The 27,999-nt window shown below is 39.4% G+C and overlaps 2 protein-coding genes across 7 annotated transcripts; one reads left to right on the forward strand and one right to left on the reverse strand.

The window, feature by feature from the left end:
- The first annotated feature begins 1,914 nt into the window (after positions 1 to 1,914).
- Positions 1,915 to 27,999, forward strand: LOC108144553 (midnolin homolog). 5 transcript variants are annotated; one of them, XM_017269530.2, is made up of 7 exons: positions 1,915 to 2,768; positions 3,053 to 3,606; positions 23,337 to 23,802; positions 24,374 to 25,010; positions 25,550 to 25,992; positions 26,412 to 26,503; positions 26,846 to 27,999. In XM_017269530.2, exons 2-7 carry the CDS (start codon positions 3,307 to 3,309, stop codon positions 26,969 to 26,971), a joined length of 2,064 nt encoding a protein of 687 aa, XP_017125019.1. In that variant the 5' UTR covers positions 1,915 to 2,768; positions 3,053 to 3,306; the 3' UTR covers positions 26,972 to 27,999. The 5 variants fall into 5 exon arrangements, with proteins under 5 accessions (XP_017125019.1, XP_017125016.1, XP_017125018.1 ...); XM_017269527.2 differs by having other exon boundaries at positions 1,915 to 2,752; positions 2,890 to 3,606; XM_017269529.2 differs by having other exon boundaries at positions 1,915 to 2,752; positions 2,938 to 3,606.
- On the reverse strand, positions 14,231 to 20,043 carry LOC108144554 (pancreatic lipase-related protein 2). 2 transcript variants are annotated; one of them, XM_017269533.2, is made up of 6 exons: positions 19,730 to 20,043; positions 16,582 to 16,659; positions 16,318 to 16,472; positions 15,781 to 16,251; positions 15,099 to 15,255; positions 14,231 to 15,041 (listed from the first exon to the last, which is right to left on the reverse strand). In XM_017269533.2, the coding sequence occupies exons 1-6, from the start codon at positions 19,753 to 19,755 to the stop codon at positions 14,807 to 14,809; spliced, it is 1,122 nt and encodes a 373-aa protein (XP_017125022.1). In that variant the 5' UTR covers positions 19,756 to 20,043; the 3' UTR covers positions 14,231 to 14,806. The 2 variants fall into 2 exon arrangements, with proteins under 2 accessions (XP_017125022.1, XP_017125021.1); XM_017269532.2 differs by having other exon boundaries at positions 14,234 to 15,041; positions 16,582 to 16,681.

Genomic DNA, 27,999 nt, shown 5'->3' on the forward strand with positions numbered 1-27,999 from the left:
AATATTTTTTTGTTTTGGGTGTAGCCCAGCTGGCTTGTAGTGCAGGGCTAAAAATAGAAATAGAAAACGCAGAATTGAGCACAAAGTGCACACAGGACACAGAAGGACGACACACACTGCTGGCAAAGCAAGGCAAACAAACTAAAAGCGGTTAGCTGAAATCCAAGCCGAAACAACACAAAACGCTATAATGCTAGAGAGATGAAATGGGTTGGAAAATGCATTTAAGCGGAAATGGAAAAGAGCTTTGTCAGCCAAAAATGTCATTAGAGCGGGTCCAAGTCAAAATATCTGCAAGTGCAACTGCCATTGCAACTGCAACTGCATCTGCTGCGGCACGCGTATCTGTATCTCAGAAGTGCACTCGGTGAGTCGGCAAATATGCACTCAGAGATTGCCCAGAACTACTATACTGCACACCTGTCGGTTGAAAGGATTTGCGATTTGGGATTGTGTATCAGGGGGGGGCATCGAGGGGGGGCATTGCAAATAGATTCCGTTGCCGTGGCAGCTTTGGATTTCAATTTACGTCATCATTTCCATGGCGTCGCCAAACAATTTTCCCCTCTCTCTTAGCCATTTGACAAAAGCAGGCCAAGAGAGTCGGCTCTCAGCGTATAACACCATTTGTTTGGCTTTACTTCCAGTTATTTACTTTGGCTTTACTTTGCTTTTGGTTTCGTTTGCTTTTGGCCTAGGCTCTGCTTTTCGCAATTTCAACATTTGGCAGTTCCGCTTGGCTACTTGTTAGCCGACTTGTGTTGTTTTTGACCTGCGCCCTTAACACCTATTGATCTGCAGCGCACCTGTCGTGTGTGACTAACTGTATAATGACCCCAAGAATGTGGCTTTCATGATCTTAACTTGGTTGAATGTATCAACAATAAGGATCTGTAAATTAGATTTTTAAAGATAATTAAATATATTGTCTTATTATTATTATTTTTTTATTGCATCTTTTAAATACACTTGAACTACAATTTAAACGTTAAAGGTTTTTATATGACAACTGTATAGATACTAAGTAAATAACATGCATTAATATTTTTTTTTTTTGCTTTAGCTCAGTTAGTCCTATAATTACAAGATAAATAAATAAATAAATAACAACATACAAAAGAATAACAGTATATATTTGTTTAGAGTTCTTTCTTCCGAGAGTTTTTGAAAAAATACAACTGCTTATTTAATGCAATTTACACTAATGCAAATAAATAGTATAAATAATCATAAATTGCCCTCCAAATTGCTTTTATAATATATTTATTTATTTAAGCAATTCCGAAAAATAAATAAAAAATAAAATAATATAATAATATAATATATATATATATATATATATATATAACATATGTATTTAATAAAAAGAAAATAGTTCTATGAAATCAGCAAAAATATCCGTAGGAAATTATTGTCTATCTTTTCAATGCATATATTCGCCCAAAAAGCAACAATAGCGGAAAACACGTATATCGCAGTCAAAACCGCAACAATTAGTCGAACAATAGGAAATGGCCAACCATAATTAACAGTGGCTCATAAAGTTGAACGAACACAATTGTGCGAGCGGACAAACCGCAACAAAACGGCAAACTGGACGCTATCCATTAAACAGTGGGGATGAGTTGGGAAAAGGGCCCCCAACTTTGTGATTTGTTTATACGGCTCTCAGCAGTGTCATGACGTTTTGCTTTGGCCCTCCGAAACGTGAGAGAGGGATAAGGAAATAAAATAGACAGGACAACAAATTGGCAACATGCTTAGGGAGGCGGAGTACGGGTCGTATTCGCAATCTGTTATACCAAGAAGTCGCCGGCAATGGGTAAAATGCGCTTGCGCCGTCCAGCCAGTGGGAAAACTATCCCAAAAATTGGCTCTGGAAAATCCTTGCAGCCAGTCGCACTCGCAGGCGCTACGGGGAAGGTTGTTCAATACGGCGGCATACGCGGCGTATACGTAACGTGGAAAAGGACAGGATTCTTTCGTGAGGCGAGTGAAGGTGCACGACTGCGAATTACCAAACGTGGTGGTCCTCGCCTTGTTCCTGATCAATTATAACCCCTTACCAAGCCATTCACTCACCTGTTTTTCGGGTCAAAGTTGTTTGATTTCGTGCAAAAACAGTTGGCGTAAACAAAACGTGTCCAATCACTGGAATCAACATCTATTGCTCTGCCTGGAAATTGCGTCAGGCTCACGCAGCTTCCATGGCGGTTTCGTGGGAAACTGGCGTTGCTGCTCTGCGACATTCACCGTTCTGAGTTGGCCCCAGTTGCACGTGGGCCAGCCTTCAGTTTCGGTGCCATTTTCACCCCGAGTGCCAGGAGCAGACTATATAGAAGAATATAAACCATAAATAACCGCCTTACGGGTGGCAGCTTGTAATCAGCCAGCCAATTTACCCATTCCCATTCACCCAAGTGCGTGTCGTTGCCGAGGAGCCCTGTGATTCGGCTTTTGTGCAACTTTCTAACGTGTAATTGAAATTAATGATCATTGTGCGGTTGACTCTGTAATTCCGGTTTCGATCAGAGGAAAATAAATGTAATGCCTTGCATTGAATTATAAAGAAATCGCGACACTTTTCCTTATTAAAGTGACAGGGTGACTGACACCCTAGAGCGAAATTCATCTCTCAAATGGATGTGTGTCAGCCAGGTGTGAAATATTGTCCAGGGAAGAAAGCGAATGTTTTCCTGCGAGATTCAACTGAGAGCAGCTCCCCAGGGCACTTATTTATTTATTTATACGTGTAAGACAAGATGGGAGTAGGTGATTTTGAACCAACATATAATATAAAAATTTTTTGTTTGTCATTTAACATCGGTACTCAGTAAGATTTATTTTTCTTATAAATATTTCTTTTGCTTCTTTTCTTTTTGTCTTAAGGTTTTTGGCAAACATTTTAATAAATAAATGGACCCTTGAATTTCTTAGCTCTTAGATTGTGTATTGCTTTTACATTGTACCCCCTTGGGGTACCGTAAAATATGGCTTAATCAAAGCGCTCGTTTTCACCCAAAATTTGCACTCATCGAAGTCCCACTTCCAGAATGCAAAATTGATTGCAGCTCATCAGCAGCAATTTAAAGAACAGAAAACGGAAAACAGCATGCGAAGGAAAAGGAAATGTGAAATGAATGCGGCTAAAATACAAACTCGACTTTAGTGTGCCAATTGTGCTGTGCGAAATGCTTTTAGTGTCGTGTTTTCCGTGTCTATGTTGGGATTACATAATGAGACGCTGCTGAAATTCAAAGTCAAAGCAAGAAAGAAGTCCCAGTGGCCGAGCCAAGTGCCAAGTGTATGAAAGCCAGCAGCCAGCCAGCCATCTCTCAAAGCACCGCAAGTAACTCAGTCGAAGCAGAGGAAACCCCAAAAGACGAAGGACCATCCATATCCATCCGCAGGACTCCAAGGAGCGAGGGGAGTTCGGAAGGCTTGGGAAGCTCGAGGATGCCCTTCGGCCGCAAGTCCCCGCTGGAGGCCCTGGCCCTCCCCGGCGTGATGCTCGCCTACAAGTATAGCCAGTTCCGGCAGCGCCGCCGGGAGGCCGCCAGCCGACGGGTCACTGAGCGCGAACTCTCCGCGCTGCACCATAAAATCGTGAGTACAAATGGCGAGCATAAGAAAACAAAGTCATTTTCACAAGCCAGCGGTGGGTGGGTATATTCATTTTGGAGAGCCAAAACCCCCAAAAAAGGATTTATGATTAGCATTAACAGACGGAATTTTACGATGTCTGTAACTTCTGTGGATATAATTAATTCTGCTAGCAGATAGTGATGTTACACAAATAGGAAAAATTAATTAAATACAAAGAAGAAGCAGTACAGCTAGAACCTTGCAACATAGATTTAATTCTACCCGCAAATTGTTATACAAAGAGTAAAGGTGAAAACAGAAGCACTACAGATGAAAAAAATCTACTCTAAGAATTGTGAATCAAACATGGCCTAAGCAATATGATTTAATTCTACCAGCAGATAGCTATGCTTAAAAACTATAACCAAATCTAGTAAATTCATAAAATAAATGTCAATATACAAGTACCAAGTTACTAGTACTTTTTTTTTTGCACAATCTGGTTGGATTTTTAATAGGATAGCTAGGGTATAACAAAATTCGTTCTCAGAAAATGTTCTTTTTTTTGTTTATGTACCCGTTTGGTTCTTTCGGCATCTTCGCCTTCGCCTGCGACCCATAAAACGTAACGCAATAAAAGAAGAGAAACGGGAAAACAGAGGCGGACGTTTATCAAAAGTCGGCGAAAGTCGAAAGTCGGGCATCATTAGCCGCGTGTAACATCAGCGGCAGTCCCAAAAAAAAAGCCCACAGCTCTTGAGCCTTTTTAAGCTGCCGCTCTTCCTGCTGTTTCTGTTTGTTTTCGTTTTGCTCCGGCCTCTCACATTCACAGCTGGCAAATAGTTATAAAAATAAAAGGCACACACAGGCCATCAAACACATCAAAACAAGGTGAGGCCTTTAGCTTAGCTTAGCTTGGCTTAGCTCGGTTTGTCATGGCCCGCAAAAGTAGGCAATAAAAACACACCATAACTTGTATTATACTCTAGTTCACATGTGTGTATGTTGCTTCTGAACTTATTTGCATTTTAAGGGTCAATAAAAAGTGTACGAGGAAGCAGGAAGGCAGAGAACGAAAAGTTTTAGAATCGAGATTTCTCTGGCCATTTGCCGCAACTTTTGGCTACTTTTATGAGATACATACTTTTGATCTTGGCCACAAAAGCAATAAGCAAGATTGTTGATATTGAAATTTAGTACAAGATTTAAAGCATTTTTATGCAATTCTTAAAAAGTTGTTTTTTGGTTAGACAATGAATACCAAAAAGAACCTCTGAATGGATTTAATAACCATAACCTAAGCATAATTAAGTTCACAAGCCATATGAACTACCATGTAGTGGAAAAACATTAAGTTATAAAGCCCAGCTCATTTGCATTTGCCACAGGACCAAAATGTGCAACGCCGACTGCAAAGTGCTAAGTTCACTTGGGATTTTACGAGTCTTGTTTGAAATTTATGAGTTTCAAAGCCATAGACAGCCACGCCCACTTGCCAAACACACACACATCCACACTTGGGCACTTATATAAGAAGAGCAGCAGCAGCAGCAGCAACAACAATCGCAAAGTGCACAAATAGGAACAAAAAATGCTGGCGTAGTGAGCTGGGCTCAACTGCTTTGCATAAAATCTGACGCGTGACTGTAATTTCTCTACGGCGACCTTGAAAAGCAGCTAACACACACAGGCACACGCACACCAATACACCGATACATTAGCTAATATGCCCAAAAACACGAAAAATGCTTTTATACACCATTAAAATTCACAAAAGCCTGACCAGACTGCCTTTCAAAAAATGTTTTTACAATTAAATGGCCCTTGGTTGGTAATTTCTCTTACACTTTTAGATAGTTGAACTGAGTAATATGGTAATAATTTTAACTCCTTAAAAGCAGAAACTGGCAAAACGTTTCATTTGACCATGAGGCAATTGAATTTCATTGTAAAACTAATATTTTTGCTATTAAATGTGTGGGATTAAGACTGCCTCAAAAATAAACATTTTATAAGTTGATTATAAATTGAAGTCAGTTTCTGAATAGACCAAATATGTTAAATTTCGAATTGGATGGCATTAGATTCAATTGATAACAGATAATCTGAATGCAAATCGAAGCAAATATAGAAATTCGATGAGTTTAAGGAACAAAAGGAGTTAAAACTTTTGAATTAACAACGAAAGGCGTTTTAGACAGAATTTGTTTTTAACAAGGTCAAAGCCTCGCCTTTTGCGCTTAGTAAAGCTAAGATCATGAAAAATACTATATGTATAACAAAGAAAACCAATCTCTATCGAAATTCGATGGTTTAGGCCAAGTAAGCCACAGATCCTGGTCATAAACATGTCGCAGAAGAACCCCACACATACCGCACAAGTACTCCAGCTGAGCCAGGCTAAGACCGTGTAATCCCGACGAGAAGAGGACCCCCACCCCCATACACACACTCACACCCATGACAGCTCACCCACACATAGGCGGCACACACTCACACTTGGCAATCCCCAAAAGTATGCAGCGACAAAATTGTCATTTACTTCGTGCTGAGAGAGCCGGAAAAAGTGGGCCTAAAAAAGGGGTGGCCTTTTCGCGATATGTTATTAATGCAAATACGCATAATATATAACAAGCTGATTAGCTGGGCGCAAAAGGGAATAGAGCTGAAAAATGGGAATGGGCTAGAGCAGGCAATCCTTTCGGCGGATAAAAGGAAAACGCTGTCAAAACTAACCTCACCCCGGAAAAAAAGGAAAAAGGTCGCGTGACTATCCAACATCAGCACGAAAAAACAGAAAAACACAAAAACTGAGAAGCACAGAGCGAGACCTCAAAGAAGGACCTCTAACTGGACATTTTTTCGGTCAGGCAATAGAAATAAAATTTATAATTTACTTTGCAGAAAGGACAGCGGACGGAAGTTGTCACCTGGCGTGGCGGCATTGGAAAAAGGTGCAAATTAATGAAGCCCCAGTCTGCGGCAAAGGTCAAGCCCTGCCCTTTGACTGTCCTTTTTTTTCCGGCCCCTTTCTATTTGAACCTAAATTGAAATGTAGGCAAGCTGGTACATGATTATTAACTGCTGCAGTTCCTGCAGTCGAATGTCCTTTTCCCTTTTCCCTCTGCCTCCATCTCGCTTGACCTCTCGCCCCACCACGCCCCTTTTGGGTCTTTAGCAATAAATGACCGCACAATTTGACTTGGCACTTGCAACGTGCACACAAACAAAAAATGAACAAAAATCCAGCTTAGTCATCGAAATGCCAAAACAGTCGCTTTGGCTTGGACTGGTTTTGGGCTTGGTTTTGGTCTATGGATTCCTTTTGAGCTCCTTTCTTTCAGTTGCCTTGGCATTGGCTGGCCTTAAAATTGAGCAGAAAATTGGGAACTTGCACTATACCACGAAGTAGAAAAAAACTCAGATAGGTTATATTTGCGTCTTTATGTATATAAAGTAAGTAAAGTTATAACGTGATTTTCTGGAGAGAACTTGAAAAGACCAGAAAATCTTAAATAAAATCTGTTTCATACGATCATTAATTTTCCAAATTGACCATATCCATAACCAATTGCGTTGTTCCACTTTTGGGATAGATATAAAATAGTTTTTGTTGTCTAGCTGAGCAAAATTGAGTTACCGCTAACCAAACTAAAGACAACATTTGTTTTCCTGGCCATTCTGTGTATTCAGATGTGGTGGGGGAAACCAACTGGGCCCAAAAATCCAATTTTTAAAAAAACTGAAAATTTTTTGCGGGATCCTGTTGCGGCCTTAAGTTTACTCCTCTTCTTTTGAACTGAATTCATGAAAAATACCATATTTATTACAAAGTAAACCAATCTTTTCGAAATTCGATGGGATACTACAGTACATAGTATATAACTCAAATAGGTATTCTGGCTAAGCAATTAAGCAGAAACTAGCTTCTTGTCCTCCTAATTTCACAATTCGACATAATTTAAATTAAATCGTTCACTTCTTTCTGTTTCTTTCTGTTAAGATTAAAGGGTAACAAAAAGTGCATCCGATAAATGTATGACTTTCTCTGTTGCTGTTCCTTTGTGGTCAGCAGGCAGCACAAATATTTGCCCTTGCATTTTGCCACCCGACCGGCGGATTCGTCCAACCATAAATCAGACACAAAAAGCATTTGAAAGTAATTCCGTTTTGAGTGCTCGACACTTAGCGTCTAGGGTGTCGTTCGGATCGGTTTACCTGGCGCCAATCAGAAGCTGTTACTGCCACCTGGCCACTTTTACGATTTCCCTGGCTTGGACACTCGAAATAAATCATTAAGATCGGGCATTAGTCAATTTGATGGCCGCTGAGCCATTGCCATTTAGCGGGAAATGGGAAATGGAAAATGGAATGGGTCATTAAAGTTCGCTCGTAGGTCCCTGGATTTGGCACGCAATGCAGGAGCCGGATATCCGATGGGTGTTTATTCCACTCCCCCTTTTTCCAAGACGTAATTGAACTTTTGTGTCGCAGCAGACACGCAACTTTCTGCAGGATAATGGCAAACGACGTCCTCCGTCCTCCGACTCCTGAAATATTCAACTTTATATGCGAAAATGTCAGCGTGTGCTTTCCCCTTTGTCGTCTGCGAACTTCCGCCTTTCTTTATTTTTCCCCCAACGCCTCCCTTGCAATTAGAGTGCATTAAACTTTAGTGTTTACGCATTGGGTTTGTTGTTCGCTCGGTTGCTGCCAGATTTCCTTGGGCCATCACGTGCTGCAGCGAAAAAAAGGGTTGTGAAAAGTCCCAAGTTCCCCCCAAACCGCCTTTTTGGGGCGTGGCAATGCATTAGCGCAGGTCACGCGATGTCTGCACCAATATACTATACAGTATGCACACACCAGCATATATATAAAAACAAGCCAGAATCAGGGTATATGCTATATTTATAGGGGGTTTTCAGTGTAGTCAGCAGACGTTTACCTTAATTGCATTGATTGGAGCATTTAGAGTGGCCAGACGATGTAGAACACGATACGATACGATATGTATATGTAATTATTTTCGAAGGATTTTCGAATTAGAACCATAATTTCGTGCAGAGAACAAAAAAATACGACTAGTCTTTGCTGGCGATAATAAAAAAACTTTGAAATTCTCGGTGTAACCCCAAATCAGTTTTAAAATCATACTAAAAATTATAGAGCCGAAAAATATATAAGAAACATTTTTTTCTTTCAATGTGAGAGTAATCGGGAAAACAATATAGTTTGAATTAAAAGTTTAAAACCAAATGTGACAGTGTTCTGATTACCATAAAAATCTCAAGCAATATCCATATAGCTGTATTTTTATTCTGAGCTTCAATGAATACGTTAATGAAAGAGTCTAATGTCATAAACCCATAAAAGAATTTCAAGCAGAGTAATAAAAAATAAGAAGTCTTTAAGTTTAAAATGTGTTCTGCTTTCAGCCAAGACAATTCAAACTTCTGTACTTAACATATAAATCTGATTTAAATTTAGGCATGCTAAATGGGTTAAGGCCAAAGCACTTTGTTCAATACCCCCGGCAAGTTACATAAGCTCACGTTCATAGATTTTCCGAACTCTTTGCTTTAACCATTGTCACATTTCATTACGCGCCAGCAGAGATAAGCCCGCAAAAAGTTTTATTCCTGCCGAGCGGCATTTATGCCAGAAAGAATATATAAAAATGCAGGCAAGATAATAAAAAAACGACAGGGACAGCGAAAAAAAGTGGCAGGAAAAAGTACAATATATATAGCAAAAGGCGAAACACTGGGGGGGCGGATGCGAAATTGGAACTGGGCCCAATGCACCAACACAATTGCGACCACACGCACACAAACACACACACATTCCACCACGCACACCCACCAAAACCCTAACATACACAAACTCACGCCTTGGGCAATGCGTTTCGGTTTTAGCCCAAGGGCAAATTTCAATTAAAATTTATTGTTTGTGCCAAAACGAAAGCGAAATAAATTGAAAAATAATAATAAATTGAAAGGCGAGATTTATTTTTAAATGGCGCCCAACGCAATAGTTTTTGTTGGCCACTCTGTTCAAAAACAATCGGTTCTTAACTGTTACTAAATACTCGCCACTCCATGGATCCTCCACAAAATATACATATTCGTGGGAAAAATCGCTTTACAGCTCAACACTTCATCCGGGAACTCTTCTCAATATACTGAAAAGGGCCAAAGGGGATCCAACCACGGCCACTGAACATTCACAAAAAAACGAGGAAAAGCGAAACAACTTGCTCCACACATGAGCTGCCCTGAAAGCACCCTGGAAATATAAATAACCAAAGTGAAACTTTCAAAGGGATTCCCCCTTTTCACCTGCTCAACTGCATTAGACCCCCCTTCCACTTCCCTCCCCTCCACTCCTGTCATTTTGATTTCAATGAGTTTCCATCCGAAAATGGCATCGCTTCGGTTCCACTTTGCACTTTTGTGTTAAAAGCCCTAATTACACTCTCAGCAGCTACAATATACACCTACCTATCTAGCACCCACCGCCCACACATCCTGGCCCACATGTGTCTAGTTGCTAAATTTGACACTTTTCTCATAATTTTGTATTGCTGGCAAACAACTATGATGCAGAGAAAGAAAATTCGGAAGACTTAACTGTCACTATTAAAAGGCTAAATTTGCAATCATTATTAATCAGAGTTTTTAATTGCCTCTATTAAAAATTTATTCTCACATTTGCAAATAACTTTCTTTAGATTTTTGAAATAATTAAACATATTTTTGGAATATTTAAGTACACGGTTTATTTTCGGTAAGGAATAAATGTTTTGATTTATTTTGAACATATAATATTTGCAAATATATCTTTCCAAACTTCTGATGTATTTTTATATTTTTTCCGGTGTTCTTCGGCAAAATTTGTACAGTGCTCCTGTGGTTTTTGTTGTTATTGTGGCTGGGGCCCAGCAGCTGCACTCATGGGTTTGTTGTGCTGTTGCCTGTTTGTGTTGGCCAGAGGTTTGCAATTAGCCCAGAGCCTGACAATTGATGGCAGGCGGAGGATGAGCACTCCCTGGAAGCCCATACAAGCCCCGACGTAGATTGCCTGTCCCCAATTAGTTGTCGACAAGCCATTTCTCCCCGCACACACATATTGTTTGATTTGACTTTTATGGTTTATAATTGGTTTTTAATGTGGCCGGCAATTAGCAGCGAGCAGCGAGAACTAGAGCTTCTTAAAGATTTAATTTCACCCATATTTTCCTTGGTAGCCGCTATAAAGATGTCACCATAAAATCGCTGGATTTATGTGACATGAAGAGCATATTAAATGCAATATATTCACTTAGCGGCAGCTTGGGAAAAGAAACACATACATTTACACTTACGAAAACTCACTGACACGTAAACGATGCCTGTTATAAATGCGATTTCTCTTCTTAACAATGTTTTCCCGGCGAGCATGCCTTAAATAAAGAAGTCACGAGCTGCGGGATGGGTAGGAAAATGGGGGTTTAGGTGGGAAAATTGTGGGGGGAGGGGGATGAAGAAAATGGGGTACGTCGTTGTGCAGAACTTAATGGAATTGTTGCCTCCACTTCGCAATTATCGGTGCACGAAAAGGAAAGTGCAGCGGCGCGATAATAAAGAACAACAGTAACATCAGCAGGAAAGTTATATGCCAGCACTTTCCGACAGATTCGCTGAGGGAAAATGGTGAAACCCTCTATCGATTCAATTAATTTTCCCTTCCTTTTAAGCCAGCAGCAGGTGCCGAAAACTGAGAGATTGACTAACTGACTGATTGATTGCAGTACATGCAAGCTGTTGTTAGGGGATTATGTTACATGGGGTCACCTACTTTCAGGTGTCAAGTACCTAGAGTGGTTAAAACAAGTGTGGCAACAGATTCGGCTCAAACTTAGCAAAAATATATATGTAATAAATGCTGAAAGTATGCATTATTATCTAAAAGTATATTTTTACAAATTCAAATGCTATTAAATTGTATATATGGAGCTACAGGGACATTGGAAAATTATTGAAATAAAATTACCGATTGACAGAACAAAGAGATATCATCAGTTTTTTCAAGTTAAGGATGTTTATTTTCAGAATACAACACTCTAAGAGACTTTTTATTTATTTTAATTCGAAGCTAATTAAAGTTATAAATGGTGTACCAACATTATAAAAATTGGAAAACATTTTGAAACTATGCAGAACATGGTAATACATTTCAAAAATAATTAGTCATATTTCTTTGCAAATTTTAAAATAAACTGTTCCATGATTTAAGCTAAAAAAAAAATAAATTCAACAAGAACTTTCTTTGCTTTTTTTTGTTTCACCCACTTTTGTCTGTTATAAATGGCGTGTTTAAAGCTACTTTAGATCAGTGTTAGATTAATGTGCAGACCCTTACATTGACCCTACCTTTGTTTGGTTAACCGAGTGAATAGTGCCACCGTCTTCCACTTCCACTTACTGTCTCAATACACACATGTGCTCAACTTGGAGCAAACAAGAACAGAGACCAGTCACGGTATTAATAATCAATTCCAACCTCGATCAATCAGCAACTGCTCATTGACAGCTCCAGGAATTTCTCCTCGAACGCAGTAAAATCCCCCTATATCCTTATCACCATCCTTATACCTAACCAGCCAGCACATTTTTGTGAGTCAGCAGTGAGTGGTTCGCACGTGTCTCGCGCAGTTGTCGCCTGGTTTTTCATGGCATGCCTAACAACCATAGAGAGGGGCGAAATCCGGGACACGGGGGCAGCGAGGGGTTAAGCAAGGCGTAAAGTGTAAGAAGTAGGGAGTGTGTTTATTATTGGCCTACTTTTACCTGGCCACCCGCCGCGAAAATGTCCATAATTGACAGTCGGACTGAAATACGTTGGAAATTACGAAGGGAAATAAGTGAGTGCACAATCACACTGAATTTATTTGATTGCTCAATAGGCAAATTGAATGGTATTTATATAAATCCCCTAGACTTTATAGCCCTATTTTTCCTTGGAAATATTTGCTAAATTTTTCGAGCATTAGACATTAGGCAACTGGGGTATTTCCTTCTGGAATATTTATAAACCCCTAAATGGTGGCTAGAAAAATTAGTAACATTATTAAGTTAGGAAACATTTTCTTCTCAATTATTAACAATTTTTTAAAAAACTCAATTTATTCATATTAATTTGAAGATTATTATATTATATTTAGCAAAACTTAAGCCGCACCTTCAAAGCCAATTCAAAGCCAATTAATTTGGAAAAAAAACATTTACTGCCCATTTAAACTAGCAATCTTAACTAGAATTTCCGTTTTGATGGAAATAATAGAGTCGTAAAAAAAGATTAAGTTTAACAACCAATTACTCAAACCTGAAACACCAATCTGACAGGGACTTTCATCGCGGTCATTTTTCGGGGCTTTTTCTGCCCCAGGGATTGTGCAACTCTTTATCGATTCGACCAAAACCATTTAGATGTGCCCGCTCATCAAGGCCTGGCCTGGCCATTAAATATAAATTCGACAGGCACTCGGCCATCTGCAGTTGACCCAAAAAGCCACTCGACTGGGGACCTGGAGAACTAAAGCTAAAACTCACAAATCATTGAGCGGTTCGAAAGGCGGTGTAGCTGCGATGAGTGATGGGGAAATTGCATCTGCATTCAGTTGGCCGAAATTGTGGCTCATTAATAATGCAACCGGCATATGGGGCTTCATTTTCCCGAGCCGAGAGGCCGATTTACCCTTCCGGCTGGCCACACCACCAACTTGCATTTCCCCAACTTCCCAAAACTGCCCCAACTGCCCGAACTTTCCCAACTTGCCGCCATTTCCGCTGCTCGTTAGGCGATGGCTTGTGAAATGAGCTCCGACGTTCATTGCACATTATGGCCCACGTCCTGTATGGCTTCTGTTGCTCCTTTGCAGTCCTGTTTTTTCATTTTTTTTCCATTTATAGTCCTTGCATAATTACAGGCGGCGGCTGCAACCGAAGTTAATAAACAATTTGCACTCCATGTGGCGAAGGAAGGCGTCTCCCTGGCCGCGCATTATTCGTTAATTACTTTTTAATTGCGCAGGCAATAGCCCAATTTCGCTTTTTTCGCCCTGTCCTCGGTGCGTATGCTTAATATTTCGCTTTGTATACATGTATATTTGGGGTGTTTCTCTAAGGTTTCTCCTTGCGTCATAGGCGTATCCACTTTGCATGTCCCTCGGCTCTTGACGCAGGGTTTGGGGCAACTAAATTAAATTACTCGCTTTTAGAGCGATTGTCATGATGAGTCACGGCTAAAAGTGTGCAAATTGGGCCTCCTCTGGCGCTGCCTTTTTTATACCATTTTTTTTTTTTGGGTATGACGAAGGTTCTGCGTTGCTACCTGAATTTTCAATGATGTTTAAAGAGGGAACAATATGAAGCTTTTTGTTTGACATACTTGAATTTGGTTTTAAAATTCTAAGAGAAAACTTTTTAGCTGCCATAAGACATAAAATCCTTGCAATACACTGATAAACAAATTTAATAGCTTAAATAAATATATTTCAATTGAATTAAACATTTTTTATTTCATATTTTAATTAAATAATATTAATTGGAATTCTATGATTTAAATTCTATGATTTAATGACTAAAATATTTGAACTTTTGTTGAGAATTTTAGATTAAAAATGAGTCTAATTATTGTTAAGTGCTATATGTTAAAGTTTAATGTTTTAAATTAAAATTAAAACTTCAACAAACAATATCAAGTTGTCAAATACTCAATTGAAAAAGTTCTTTAAAAATTGAATACTTCATAAAAATTATTTAAATTGAGTATTAAATACTTCAATTACCGTTTTTAACCAGAACATCTAATAATATTTGATTTATATCTTTAAAGTAAGCCATTTTGTTAACCACTTTAAGACAACTGCTAGTCATGATTGCAAGCCCTCTTGAGCATACTTTCCAATTTCCTTTTTATCAAACATTTCCCCGTTTCAACTATTCATACTTAGGGATATTTATTTTAAGGGCTTACAAATGCCCTGATTACGTGCTAGAAATACTTAAAGGAAAGATCACAAGAACTGTTGCCCTCGACTGCAACATGGAGCAGTGGCAATGGGCAACGGGCAATGGGCACCCACATAAATCTCAACCGATGCTGGAGGACACTCTTGGGAAATGGGTAATCACCCTGCATCCCCGCATCTCTGCATCCATCGAAAACCGTGCAAATGCCGTCACGTCAGTGAGAACCTGTCAATGTTGTTGCTCAACGCGTTGTTGTCCTCGTCCTGTTCGCCCTGTTCGTCCTGACCCATAGCCCACCCACTGACAGATGGCTGCCTGGTGGCATTAGGTGGCAATTTGTAGGCAATGGGAAGCCGAGGAGCCAGCGAGACAATTGCCCTCGGCCGGCTGCTCCTTCCGAATGGCTTGGCATCGTTCGTATCCAGAAAGAACTTGCCACGAATCCTGCAAGCGGGCTCATCAGACGGTTTTTTACGAAGATTGAGCGATTACCAAACTCACCTGGGATCCGCCCCCATGCCCATGTGGGCGGGGCCGCTCCCTGGCTCCCGGCAGACGCCAAACATTTCGGAGGGTTCGCAACGCTGGGCGGGGAATCCCCGGGGCTGGCCCACACTCTCCACGAAGTACTCCCAGGCCCGCTGGTGACTGCAGCCAACTGCAAGGGGAGATTGGTAAATTAGCTGTTTAAAACACTCTCAGAAAGTAATTGCAAGTAAACTATAAAATACATAAGATAACGTGTTACTTTAATATCAGAAAATTAGTTTTCTTCATTAAGAAAATAAAAATCCTTGATCAGGGAATAAAAACCACCACAAAGACTTAACCCTTTTGGCAAAATATTGATTTTAAAAAGGAAATAGGCTTGTCGTTTAATTTTCTAAGAATCTGCGTTGAAATTTTGTTTCATTTTTTTTGCGTAGATTTTTCCTGAAATTTTAATGGTTTTAATGAAACCTTAGCCCAGCACTTCTAAGCCAAAAACATATTTAACAGGTATCCGATATTAAATAAGCATACCTATAAAGGTTTGTGATTTAATTTGCCACGAATTTGCGTTTAAATATTGCTTTGAAATTTTGATTTGTTTAATCCTAATAGTATATGCAAAGCTATATTTAACATTTTGTACTCCTATCGATGAAAAGTTTTGTTTTATTAGGTCTTAGCTAGTACTCACCAATGATGCCCAGCCAGTTATTGGCAATGTTCTGTCTGGCACAGCCCGGTTGCAGGGGTCGTCCTCCATTGGGGTAAAAGTCCGCATGACCCATGGCCGCCGGATTGCCCAGAAGACCTCCATCCGTGTGGATGACATCCACGAACCGGGCATCGCTGGGACTCAGCCGGCGGTTAGAGCTGTTGCCCTCGAAAAGGGGCAGGGCCGGATCGAGGGCCGTTATACGCGTCAGCTTGATGCCCCACTCCTGCAGCTGCTTGCCTGCGAATCCGGCCACTTCGGCGCCCAAACTGAAGCCAATCAAGTGGATGTACTTGGCGGGATAGCCCTTGTCCACCAGGAATCGCAGGAACCTGGCTAGATAGCGAGCCGTCACCGGCAGATTCTCGACGGCATTCGAGTACCAGGGCACCGCTGTCATCGCGCTCCAGTCGATTAGGATGACATTGTACTTGCCCCTTCTCAGGAAGGCTACAAAATGGGGCATGGTCAGGGTAAATTTCACAGTGGCAGATGGCAGACAATCCCCACACTCACCATCCTTTAGCTCCTGGCTGCTCTGCCTTTCGCCGGTGGCCGATTCCGAAAAGCCATGCAGATAGATGGCCAGCGGGTAATTGAAATTGAAATTGCTCTGCGCCAGCCGGGCATCGTCGCTCAGGTGGAGGACTTGGGCAGTGTTGCGGTTCCGGCTGCAATGGAATGGCATGAAATGGAATCCAATTTTGATGGCCCCTCAATATGCATGAGCTGGGATTGGGATTGGGATTGTTAAGAGGTGGCTGTTTGCTGTTTGCTTACCTCGTGTACAGCATGAACTTTATGTCCTCGCGCTCTCTAATCGCGCAGCAGGTGGAGCAGGATCCACGCGGAGCGGCGCTGTAGAAAATGGGGGAACCAGCTGGGGATTAAAAAATATATATTGCAAACATAAAAAATAAGTTAATGCCAAAATATGAGAAAGAACTCCAGCCCCAACCCTTCATACAGAAAGTTTTAATTGAAGTTTACACTCGTTATAGTTTTCTTAGATTTCGTAACTCATTCAACCCATTTCTTTGGAAACTATCTAGCTAGATAATAAATTACTTGGCAAAGTCTTATTTTACTTCAAAATTTAATAAGATTCACATGAATTTATATATATTTAAATAAAGATTAGGTAAAATAAATATTAAATAAGATATATTAAGATATTATTATCGTATCTAACCATTAACACAACTTCTTTTTGCAATTAACTATCCAGAACTAATATACCTTGCCTTGGTCAATTCATTTTAAAATTCAATAAGATTTGCATTAATTGTTTGACATTTAAATAAAACGTTTCTGAACAAATTGTTAAGCATCAACTAACTTCTTTCAACATTTAATCAAATTAAAAAATTAGTACTGGAAAGAATTTTCTACCTTCGAAAATGATCGCAAGGAAATTTTAAAAATAAGTTAACAATCGTAAATAAATGTCTCGGATTTCGTCTTGAAGCCATTTACTTTGCCCATTATTTAGCAAGATAATAAATTACCAGGCCATTTCTCAATTCACTATAAAATTGAATTAAATGTGCTTGAGTTTATTTATGTAAATTAAGTAAAACGTTTACAAGCAAATCTATATCAATTAAATAACTTCTAAGAAAGAAAGAAACAATTTCCTTACATTTCTGAAATCTCTTAAATAGTTTCATAGATTTGGTGGCAATTATTTATTCTAATAAAAATGTACTTGGCATGATTTAGATTTACTTATATGAACTTTTTGATATTTCACTGAAGCGTTTGTGAACAAATCGTTAACCATTAAATAACTTATTACAACATGCGGTCAAACTTCAGGCGGAAATCGAATTTGTCAAACAGCAAACTCGAGCAAATTTATTTAGAGTTTGGAATACAAGACTAATTGATTCATTAGCTTCATTAACTGGCTGGCAACGCGTCCGAAATGCCAGGTAGCCATAACCATAACATAACAATAACAATAACAATCACAAGCAGTAACAACAAAGACCAACCAAAAGCCAAACAAAAACAGTGGCAAAGAAAACGCAAGCGAAACGAAACTGGCCTAACGAAGCCCAACTTGGCCGTGAACTTGAGGGGAGTTAAATGAAATGAAGTGGAATGGTATGTGCTGGGGCCAAAACCAATGTACAAGTGCCAGTGGCCACAAAAGACAGCACGTGACGCATACGCCGCGTGTTACGTATCCACAGAGGCACAAGCATAAAACAACAAAAAAACAAAAATAAAAACAAGTTTTCATTTCCATCAGGTTTTCGATGTTCACACGGCCAAGACTTTAATCAGTTCGATTGGTGGGTGGTGAGTGGTGGTGCAGAGACATCAACACCACTATAAAGTCAGTGGGTCAACCACTTTGGGATTGGGATGTCAATGGTGCTGCTCTGCCTTCTACTATACAGACTTTTTCGCTCTTTCTGTTTTGCTACACATTTTTATCGCCAGTTGCGAATGCATACGGATAATACACTTGATTAGATGCCAACTAACAATGACGATGGCCTTAGCCAATGTCGGATTCATTTGCAATTCCGTCCACTTATCGCCTTCCGTTTCGGTTAGTAAAATACCATAACAACTTGTAAATGGTCTTCTATCAAGAGTACTAGAAATTAAGATCTAACCTGAATGTTTTGTAGATACTTATCATCCAGATATTTTAAAAAGTCCACACAAATTAATATGCTTCAGTAATTTTTAGTGGTTATTCAAATTAAATTTCATACCTTTTTTCTTTAATTTTAATTGATATAGAAATGTTTTAATTAGGAAATCAGAAAATTCTTTGATGCTTTCATTTTGAATTTAATAAACAATATTACTCACAAATTAGTATAAAATTTAATTAGTTGATAAAGAATTAAAATATTTATTTTAAGAACACTACTTTTATGAGATCGTATAGTTTATTTTAAAATATCGACTTTCCTATTGGTCTACAAAAAAATAATTTCATGTTATAACTAGTCGTTATCAGGAAATAATCGAAATATACCTTAAAAATACAGCGATAATCTTTATTGTACAAAACAAATTAATTAGACACAAAAAATAGTTATAATTGCCTAATTATAAGTTAGAGTATTTCTATTTCGTTTTCGCAGTCCATTTTATTGCTTTAATCTTACTCCAAATTTTATGTATGTAGCTTAAACATCTTTTATTTATGTAAATGTGCTGGCTGCGTTGATTTTTTTGCTGCAGGGCGGAAGAGTTTGTCGCGCTTATTTATGAGGAATGTTCCGTGGTATTGCCATTTATTTTATTTTATTTTTCGTATTCTTTGTTTTGCTTTGCATGGCTTTGTGTTCACTTTGTTTCGCGACGTCATGCCATGCATTTAATTTGTATTTCTGCTTTTTTAATTATCACGCTTCTGGCTTTAAACGTACATATGGCTGGCAGTTAATAAGCGGCTTTAAACCATGGTGATTGTTATGGTTGCACTCAGAACTTTACGGGTACCGGCATTATGCTTATAGTATTCGAGTGATTTCCCGACTGACATTGAAAATGGTGTGATTAACGCCATTAAGAATGTCGTAAAGTGCCGCTCGTAATGATCTAAATAAGATAAAGAGGGGACCTTACAATGGATATGCGATACATTGATGATTTGTTTGGCCAGTAAATATATTTGTGGATAGCCCACCCCTTTATTCCATGAGCCTTCCTTCACGGCTCAGTGGCCATCTGAGCTGACCTACCCCAAGCCAAACATTGCCGATGGTCAACAATTGAATCTTTTGAGTGCGCGTATCAACAAAGACGTCGGATTGTTTGGTTTACAAGCCACTCCGCCTTGAACTTATGTGTACAGTGAATAGTGACGCCCCAAACCGCCCACTTGGGGCACGATTTTCCAGCTGACATTGAGGCAGAATCAATGCTAATAGATGCCACTTTCGGTTTCTCAACTTACCAAGCAGAAATGTAAATACATTGCATAATGTCGAGGCGGCCGGTAACACCATGGCAAACACAGTAAATTAGTTTAAATATTGAGTTTGGAGAACTACGGCGATTTTGGTACAATGAACCCCTTCAATTTTGGGCGTGCTATTCCAATTCACTTAGGTACGCGAAAAGCAACATTCAAATCGGTTTCCGCATTTGATATATATGTTTTTTTTTTATGTTTGCTTGGCTAACACAAATCGCGATTATAGTACGATCGATAAGTAAAACGATCTGTTCTTGACGAGCGGTGAATACGGACTGAACGATCGGAACTCCCGATCCGCCGCCAAGTTAGACTTACTGCCTCTACCGCTGGCTATGCCGCAGTCGACGACGCTGCCCCCGTCGCTGCCAATCTGATAAACAGAATTCGCGAGGCCCTAAAACGAAAGACTGAGGCAACAAACTTTAGCGCGTCTGTAAGCTATAATGCGTTGCGTATTTAAATGAGTTAATCAGGCATGCGAGTGCCGGCCAAGATCGTAAAATAGATTTTCAGTTTCCTGATTGACGCGCGTCCAACACCACCCACAACCACCCACAACCCATCCCATGTCGGGCATTCGAAATGAGCAGCCCACCCAGGCGATCTTTGCCTGGAAAAAGGCAAGCCAAAAGTTCAGCCGGATCCATCTGACAGGCGGCTCACCTTGACCAGATGCTACTTTCCGTTTCAATTCACTTATCGCCTCTCTATCGAATAAAACATCCAACATCCGACAGCCACAAAGGGGCATACATATTGAAAACTAATCGTTATATATGGATAGTGTAAGCTGACAAGAATATTTAAATATTCTTTCTTCTTTAGTAGTCCATACTTCGAAATTAAGTTGAAAATATATTCTTCGTTTCCTAAACCCAATAAAAAAATTAATTAAGCTTATGTCAGTGGGGCTTTTCTACCCATCCCTTACAGATCAGATCTTATTTTTTTCCGAAGGTTATTAGTATGCCGCTGAGTTGTTAATTAATCACACTAAATACATGCAGGGTTTCAATGTAAAACGAAGAGCTTGATTATCATAATATAGTGAGGGCATTTAAACTTCGATTCAACATTTTCTGAAATTATTTTCAATGCGGGCGTGCGATTTCGCGGCTTTTACGCTTTTGTCTCAGCTGTCGATAAATACGTCGAATCCAGTGGCGCCTTAAGGGGAATATTATCACTATTAAGTTCAAAATTTGTATATTAAATATTAAATACAATGCACATTTAATTGCATGATTTAATATTCGAATATTTCAGTTAATGGATAAAAATGTTAAATTTATTAAAAAATTTATGAACCTACTATGTTTATTTACCAGAGTATACATGTTTTAAATGTTTGGTATACATTTCAAAACGACATACAAGTCAAATTTGTATTGAAACAAGGTGTATTTTTAAACAACTGCATAAGTTTAAAAAACAGAAACATTAAATGTTACCCTGAAATACAAGAGAAAAACCCCCTTCCACATTTTGACAACATTCACGATGGTCGCCAAGCCCATGACCACTCAACCAGAAATCCCCAGCTGCTGTTACAGATGGCCGGAGATAATTACAAAAAGATTCTTTGGACATTTGCGGTTGCCAATGAAACCTTTGATTGATTTGCCATTGCTTGCATAAGCCACCAAATACTAATTAAATGTATACCTTACACATATGCAATTAAACCGAAGAAGGCGAACAATTTGCACGGTTTACGAAGCGACATTGGGAAACCATCAAGTGCAAGGCTCCTCTTCAAAACCACACAGTCAAGGAAAGCCAAGAGTACTTGTGTTCTAGGTTCTATATCAAGAGCAAAACCATTAGTCGACCGGCAAAAAAAGAAAATGAAAATATATATATATGTATAAAAATACTTCCTCAACCATTGACAATTTATGGCCCGCAAATAATAAACACAATTGGCTTTTTGCAACAAAGGGAGCAGTTTCCAAAAATAGCCGTATGAACTATTAATAGCTTAATACGATCGTTAACCAGCTCATTCAATCAGCGCTTAAAAAGCTGCTGACTCACAAAATTAATTACCCAAAGGGGATGGTCAACAATGGGTAGTTCTTATAAGTGGAAAGATTCGAAATCAATAACGAGTATCATATGTTTAACGATCTGATCTGTCAGCCTGAGGTCGAACACCCAAACTGACCTCAGAAGGCTATAAAGACTATGCAGACAGAAAGATATTCAGATTGAGATACAAACACGGGCAAAAACAATGCAAAACACAGCTCATCAATTTGCATAATCACTCGTTGATTCGATACGAATTTAGACCGTTAGGCAATGCAATCGCCTGCTAATTTAGCATTTTGAAAATTTCATTTTTATTGTTTGAAGTGTCGGCTGCAAAAGACACTTTGCCTGATCTTTATGGGCATGTCAAACGGCTTCTGGCAAAGGCCTTGGAAGTTGCTGCGATCATTTACAGCTAAGCAGCCGAAAGCCAAACTGTCGTTATAATAGGTCAATATCTTCCCTACTGTTCGGTTAATTTATATTACCCAGCTGCTTGTGAGTTTGCGATGAAATACTGAATATATTTAGGCAACTATTTATTGCCCTCCCATTCAGGCAAGAAAAACATTTAAAAAACAGTAAAATTAAATACAAAGTGTCATAAATAATTATTTACATATAAAAATAGTTAATAGTTAATCCAAAGCGTAATGTCCAACTAAAGCCTAACTTTCTCTAATTCTTAGTTATTTGTAATAATATAAGAGGCGTTAAATTTAATTGATAACTAGCCCACAAGCAATTTTCAAAGATAAACACTTTATTTTGTGGTAGTAAACACTTCACACAATGCCGCTGAACTTAACCTTTTGCTTTCAAACATTGTAAATCCTTTTTTTAAGTGTATTTAAATTTTAAATGTAGTTTAAATTATTAATTCTCAAGCTATTTTTCTTTTAATGACAAGCATTTTAAGCAGTACTCATAATTAGAATGCAGCTTAACAAAAAGATATAATAAGCCGACATTTCGGACTGCCGTAAATATTTCTTAAGCTATCCTTTTTTATGACAAACATTTCTGATAATTTAGCTGCAGCTAAGCTAAAAGCCATAATAAACCATAATTTCTGACTGTCGCAAATATATCTTAATTACCACAAGCTTTTAGACAGTTGCAACCAAATGAGTGAATGTGCTGTCTTTACTTCTGTCCAATTAAATTTAAATCATCTTACCAGCTTTAATCAGCAGACAAAATCTGCTTAACGTTTTAAAAAGCAAATGACAGTTAAATTTTAATAATCTTACCAGCTTTAAAAAGCAAGTCTTCACTTTTTTTCTAAGCTTACTATTTTTAGTATTTTTTCCTTCAACCTGAAATTTTACTAATTTTTTTCAGCTCTAAAAAGAAATGAGAAAAAGGCTGTTAATAAGCTTATCAGCTTTGGAGAATAAAAAATACTGTTTCACTATATTTATCATAATAGTCTCAGTTAAGATTATGCTTTGCCACATGCATACTTTATGGCTGAAAACACACAAACGAATTATTAACAAAATTCGCAGCGTACTTAAGGGCTTACAAATGAAATCTTTGCTTTCAGGACAAGCTGCTGAGCAAACTGGAGGAGGAGAGTGAACCGGATCCGCCCACTTCGCAGGAGGATGAGTGTGTGATCTGCATCAACGCGCGGGCCACCATGCAGACCTCTCCGTGTGGCCACCGCGTCGTCTGCCGGCGCTGCTTTGTGAAGACGATCCAGAGTGCGGTGGCTCAGCGGCTTCTGCCCCTGCGCTGCGTCATCTGCCGGGCACGGGTGAACCGGCTGACCTCGTCCTCGGGCACCTGGCGCATTCAGGAGTCGGCCAGCAGCTATTCGATGGGCGCCAAGAGCTGGGCCTCCGCCGGAGTGGCCGCCGGCGGGGTGGTTCCCTCCGCCAGCTCCTACTCGATGAACGATGCGCACAGCGGGCACCACTCGTTCCACCAGCCCACTTTGCACAAGTCGACGGTGGGGCGGCACCACCCGCACCACTACACGCCCCGCGGAGGAGGATCAGCCCACACTGGTATTTAATACCTCATTTTAATATTTTTCGCTTTGATTTTTTATCCATCGAGGTTTTTAATAATATTAATTATGTAAATATTATATCACAATAACAATATTCAAAATATTTAGTTTAAATTTAAACCATTGTAAACTTAAATATAATGCAAGTAAAACAAATAAGACAAATTTAAATCCAGTAATTTCAATTTCAAATATTTTGAATAATGAATCATGCAAGTTAATATGCATTTTGTTCAATATTATGATATTATATTTAATTTAAATATATAATATAAAATTTGTAAGGTTTAGGTACAACATTTTTTTTTTGCAAAATTGTAAAAAGTAAAACCAAAAATTTTAGATATGATATAGTAGGTAAAAATAAAATTGTAATAAATGTTTTGAACCTGTTTTTTGACCTTAAACTCTGGTATGATTTCTAAGTGTTCCCAGATAATTCTTTGTTCTTTCAAAATCCAACAGCCAGTGCTATAAGTTCCTATGTTTGTCTTAGTTTTGTACACAATTTAAATATAAAGATACTGAAACTAATAAAAAATGTTTATCATTGTATTTTTGATCAGCCCATGCTCGGGTCTCCCAGTCGGACAGCCTGTACTCAATGAGCTCGACGGGATCGGCGGCCTCGTCGGCCTCCGGCTACTCGCACTACTCCAAGACGTCTTCCATATCGAGCAACGGTCCCTGCTCACCGGCCTCGCCGGCCGTGGCTTCCACTTCCAGCTCCCATCACCTGGCACCGCCATCGCCCACCACCAACCACCATCATTCACAACACGGCTTGGCCTCGCCCACTCCCTCGGCATCCTCGGGATCCTCCCTTTCGCCGAGGGAGAATGGGACCTCCTCGCATTCGCATTCGCACTCGCACTCGCATCATGGTGGCTGTCCCAGTGGCTGCTCTGGAGCCGTGCCCAGGAAACCACTGCATGTGCTAACCAACTGCTCCTCCACGCCTGCATCCGCCGCTTCCTCCTCCAGCGGAAGTGGCCACAGTGGAACGGGCGGAATCGGAATCGGAAACGGTAATGGAAACGTTACCAGCGGCATGATGACGCCCACGCACACGTATCCGGGTCGAAGGCACGTGAAGAACCGACTGATGGACATCCAGAACCGCCTGCCGCCCATCAAGGAGTTCCGCAGTCCGGCCAAGGTGCCGCATCCCTCGCCCGTGCATGTGAGCAATCCCAGATTTCGGTGAGTTCAAAGCCTACACATTAGTAACTTACTTCACTTACTTGAAGAGCTCTTTGACTCCTTCTTCAGCAAAACAGATCGAGTAAATTAGCTTACTGAAAAATGTTCAAATCAAATACCTATGGTTAAAGATTAAAAAGATGAGCTATTTAATCCAAATAAAGGGAATTATATGCCCTTGAAATCATGGGCATAAGTAGCACAACCTTTGCATTGATGGGATTTGTGTCCTTGATGGACAGATTTTCTTAAATATGTATAAGCCTGTTTAATCATTGGCAAATTTTATATGTTAATAGTATTCTTAAGAGAACTTTGTTTCGTTATTATTGACAATCTTTCCTGCCTATAAGAACTTTAAAAATACCAAAACTCCTTAATTATTTAAAAGAAGCTATTAAAATTGATTGAAAATAAGACTGTAATATTTGCCTGACCAGAAATATTAGCCATAAGTTGTTTGAGCTGTTCGTGATAGGTTGTAATGCAGTGCATGTCTAAAGAATTTTCCAGAGATTAAGGAACTCTATTCCTTGCAGTTACTCCACTTATACAAAGTCCAGTGCCCACGAGCTGGCTCCGCTGCTCAGGGAGTCCGGATCGCCGCCGCCGTCACGTCGGCCCAGTCCCATGAACATCCAGCTGAGCTGCTCCGCACTGGCCCCGCCCCCTTTGAAGGCGGGCGGGGCAAAGATCTGCCCGCTGACCTCGAAGAACTCGCTGCCCAAAAACGCTTACGTGATGCCCAAGGACAAGAAGTTGCCAGCTTCTGTTCCGCAGGGGAAAACCACTGGCACTGCCTCCAAGTCGACTCCACAGGGAGCAGGCTGCTCGAGGGCCTCTGCAGGATGTGCTGCTGCCGGCAGTTCGGGATCAACAGGAAGTGGATCTGGACACGGCCCAGCCGGCAATGGCAATCCCAAGCCCACGTCAAGCTCTTCCAGTCGCAGTTTTCCGCTTTTCTCCGCCGCCAGCAATCAGAGTGAGTTTTCATTTGGATTAACATAATAGGAATTATTATACATTTTGCTGTACAGAAATTAAACCAAATTGAAATTATTTGCTCTTTTCTCTGTTAGTGCCTTTTGTGTTCATAATTTAATGTTCCGCATAGTTTGAGTATAAAACATGTTTAAAACTTAATTAAATGTTCTTCAAAACTTCTATATTTTTATTTTATCAATGTTTTCCTGATAAAACATATATATTTCTTATGCAATCAACCATAAATAAAGTTTTTAGTTTTGTAATTGCGTTATTGGCGTTATTGCACTTTTAAAACTTCAATGGAGTCTGCAAATTTTATTGCACCCCTACAATTTAGAAAGTTCTATCCCTATGTACATTATATATTTAGATTATTAATAATATATTATTAAAAGAAGCTATATTTTGTTCCAGGAGAGAAGGCTGACAATAAGAAGAACGAGTCCGTTGAGCGCAAGAAGAAGGAGGAAAAGATCAAGCTGAAGGCCGAGAAGGAAGCCAGGAAGGTGGGTGAAATGGCAGCTGACTTTAGTAGACCCCATGCTCCTCTTTGTTTGGAGATGCATTGTTTTCCCCGCCGAGCCCCTCAGCCAGGCTGTGCATATTTGTATTGTTTGTAATTGGCCTCGTTCCCCTTTTTTCATTCTGCCAACTGTTTTGGAAAAGTTTTTCATTAATCGCGGCCGAAAGGGCTTAGGGAAGTGAGGGGGGGCTCTCCTTTTGTGCCCGTTAAGCATAAATTTCCAAACTTACGAGGCTCATAAAACGCTTGTGATTCCGATTTTCTTGTTTATGATTTCCACTGCATGCAAACAAAGTTATTCATTTTGCATTTCTCCTTTTGGCAGGAGGAGAAGCGACTGGCCAAGGAGGAGGAGCGTCTGGCCAAGCTGCATGCCAAGGAGGAGAAGAAACGGGGGAAGAAGGAGGCCAAGGAGCTGCTGTTGGCCAATGATGGAAACAGCAAGAAGTGAAAGTGAAAATCCCCCACTTCACTACCCAATTAGCCAGCAAAAACGCATATTTCCAGTTGCAATTCTAGCCGTAAGACCATCACCAAGTACCCGAACCCCTACTATATCAGATCGGATCGGATCGGATCGGATCAAATTAGATCGCCATCTCTCACACCTCAACATCCACACATGAAACGAGCTTGATTGTATTTTTAGATTAATATTTTGTCAGTTAGCCATTAATCGTTTCTATAAGTTTATAACCAAAAAGAAAAAGAGCAAAGCCAAATATTGAAAAAGGAATATCCAAATCAACATCTAACTCTTTAAATACTAACATCTAGTAGAAAGTCTCTATATAATTTTTTTCTCTTTCTTAAAAAAAGGGTATACTTGATTTAACCACTTTAACAAAGATTTAAGAACAGATGGTTATGGAAAGCCAGCAAATTGTACTTTAATTCATTTTAATGTTTATATTGTTTTCTTTAATTTATGATAAGAAAGTTTATATTTGGACATTTTATTTTATTTAAAAATTAAACTTATAAATCAAATATTCTATTGATGAGAACTCGAATATTATTTACAAGTTTATAGCTTTAAAGGCTTTCCGAAACAGCAAAATAAAACCATGCCAAACCTTTGTATAAATGATAAACCTTTGGCAACAACATTTGTATCCACTTTTTCTTAGCTTTAATTTCATATTTATGTATTAATCTAAATCTTTTATTTCTTTTGTGTAACTGACCACTTTCATAACTCTTCAGAGTCTAGAGATATGATAAGAGTAAGACGATATGGCTGCTTTTCGTTCGACATTGCCTCAGTCTCAGTCTCAGCACATCTGCCCCATTACCAATTTAAAGGTTGTTGAAACGATTTCAATTTGAACAGATTCTGATAGAAATATCCGTACTAGACCTTTTTACTTTCAAGTTTCCAAATACTAGACTACTAAACAAGATATACTTAAATAGAGAGAACCTCATCTCGAGATATAGAACCATGACCACTCAAAAAGGCAAGCCAATGTTAGAGCC

Source organism: Drosophila elegans, unplaced genomic scaffold (assembly GCF_018152505.1).
Source record: "Drosophila elegans isolate 14027-0461.03 unplaced genomic scaffold, ASM1815250v1 contig_183, whole genome shotgun sequence".
Taxonomy (NCBI): Eukaryota; Metazoa; Arthropoda; class Insecta; order Diptera; family Drosophilidae; genus Drosophila; species Drosophila elegans.

Bases quoted from the DNA above. Each gene is read 5' to 3' on its own strand.
- LOC108144553 (XM_017269530.2), top strand. From the start codon at position 3,307: ATGAAAGCCAGCAGCCAGCCAGCCATCTCTCAAAGCACCGCAAGTAAC. The intron at 25,011-25,549 runs GTGAGTTCAAAG...TATTCCTTGCAG, and splicing joins GTGAGCAATCCCAGATTTCG to TTACTCCACTTATACAAAGT. The intron at 25,993-26,411 runs GTGAGTTTTCAT...ATTTTGTTCCAG, and splicing joins CTCCGCCGCCAGCAATCAGA to GAGAGAAGGCTGACAATAAG.
- LOC108144554 (XM_017269532.2), bottom strand. From the start codon at position 19,781: ATGGTGTTACCGGCCGCCTCGACATTATGCAATGTATTTACATTTCTG. The intron at 16,252-16,317 runs GTGAGTGTGGGG...CCCATTTTGTAG, and splicing joins CAGCCAGGAGCTAAAGGATG to CCTTCCTGAGAAGGGGCAAG. The intron at 15,256-15,780 runs GTGAGTACTAGC...CTCCCCTTGCAG, and splicing joins TAACTGGCTGGGCATCATTG to TTGGCTGCAGTCACCAGCGG.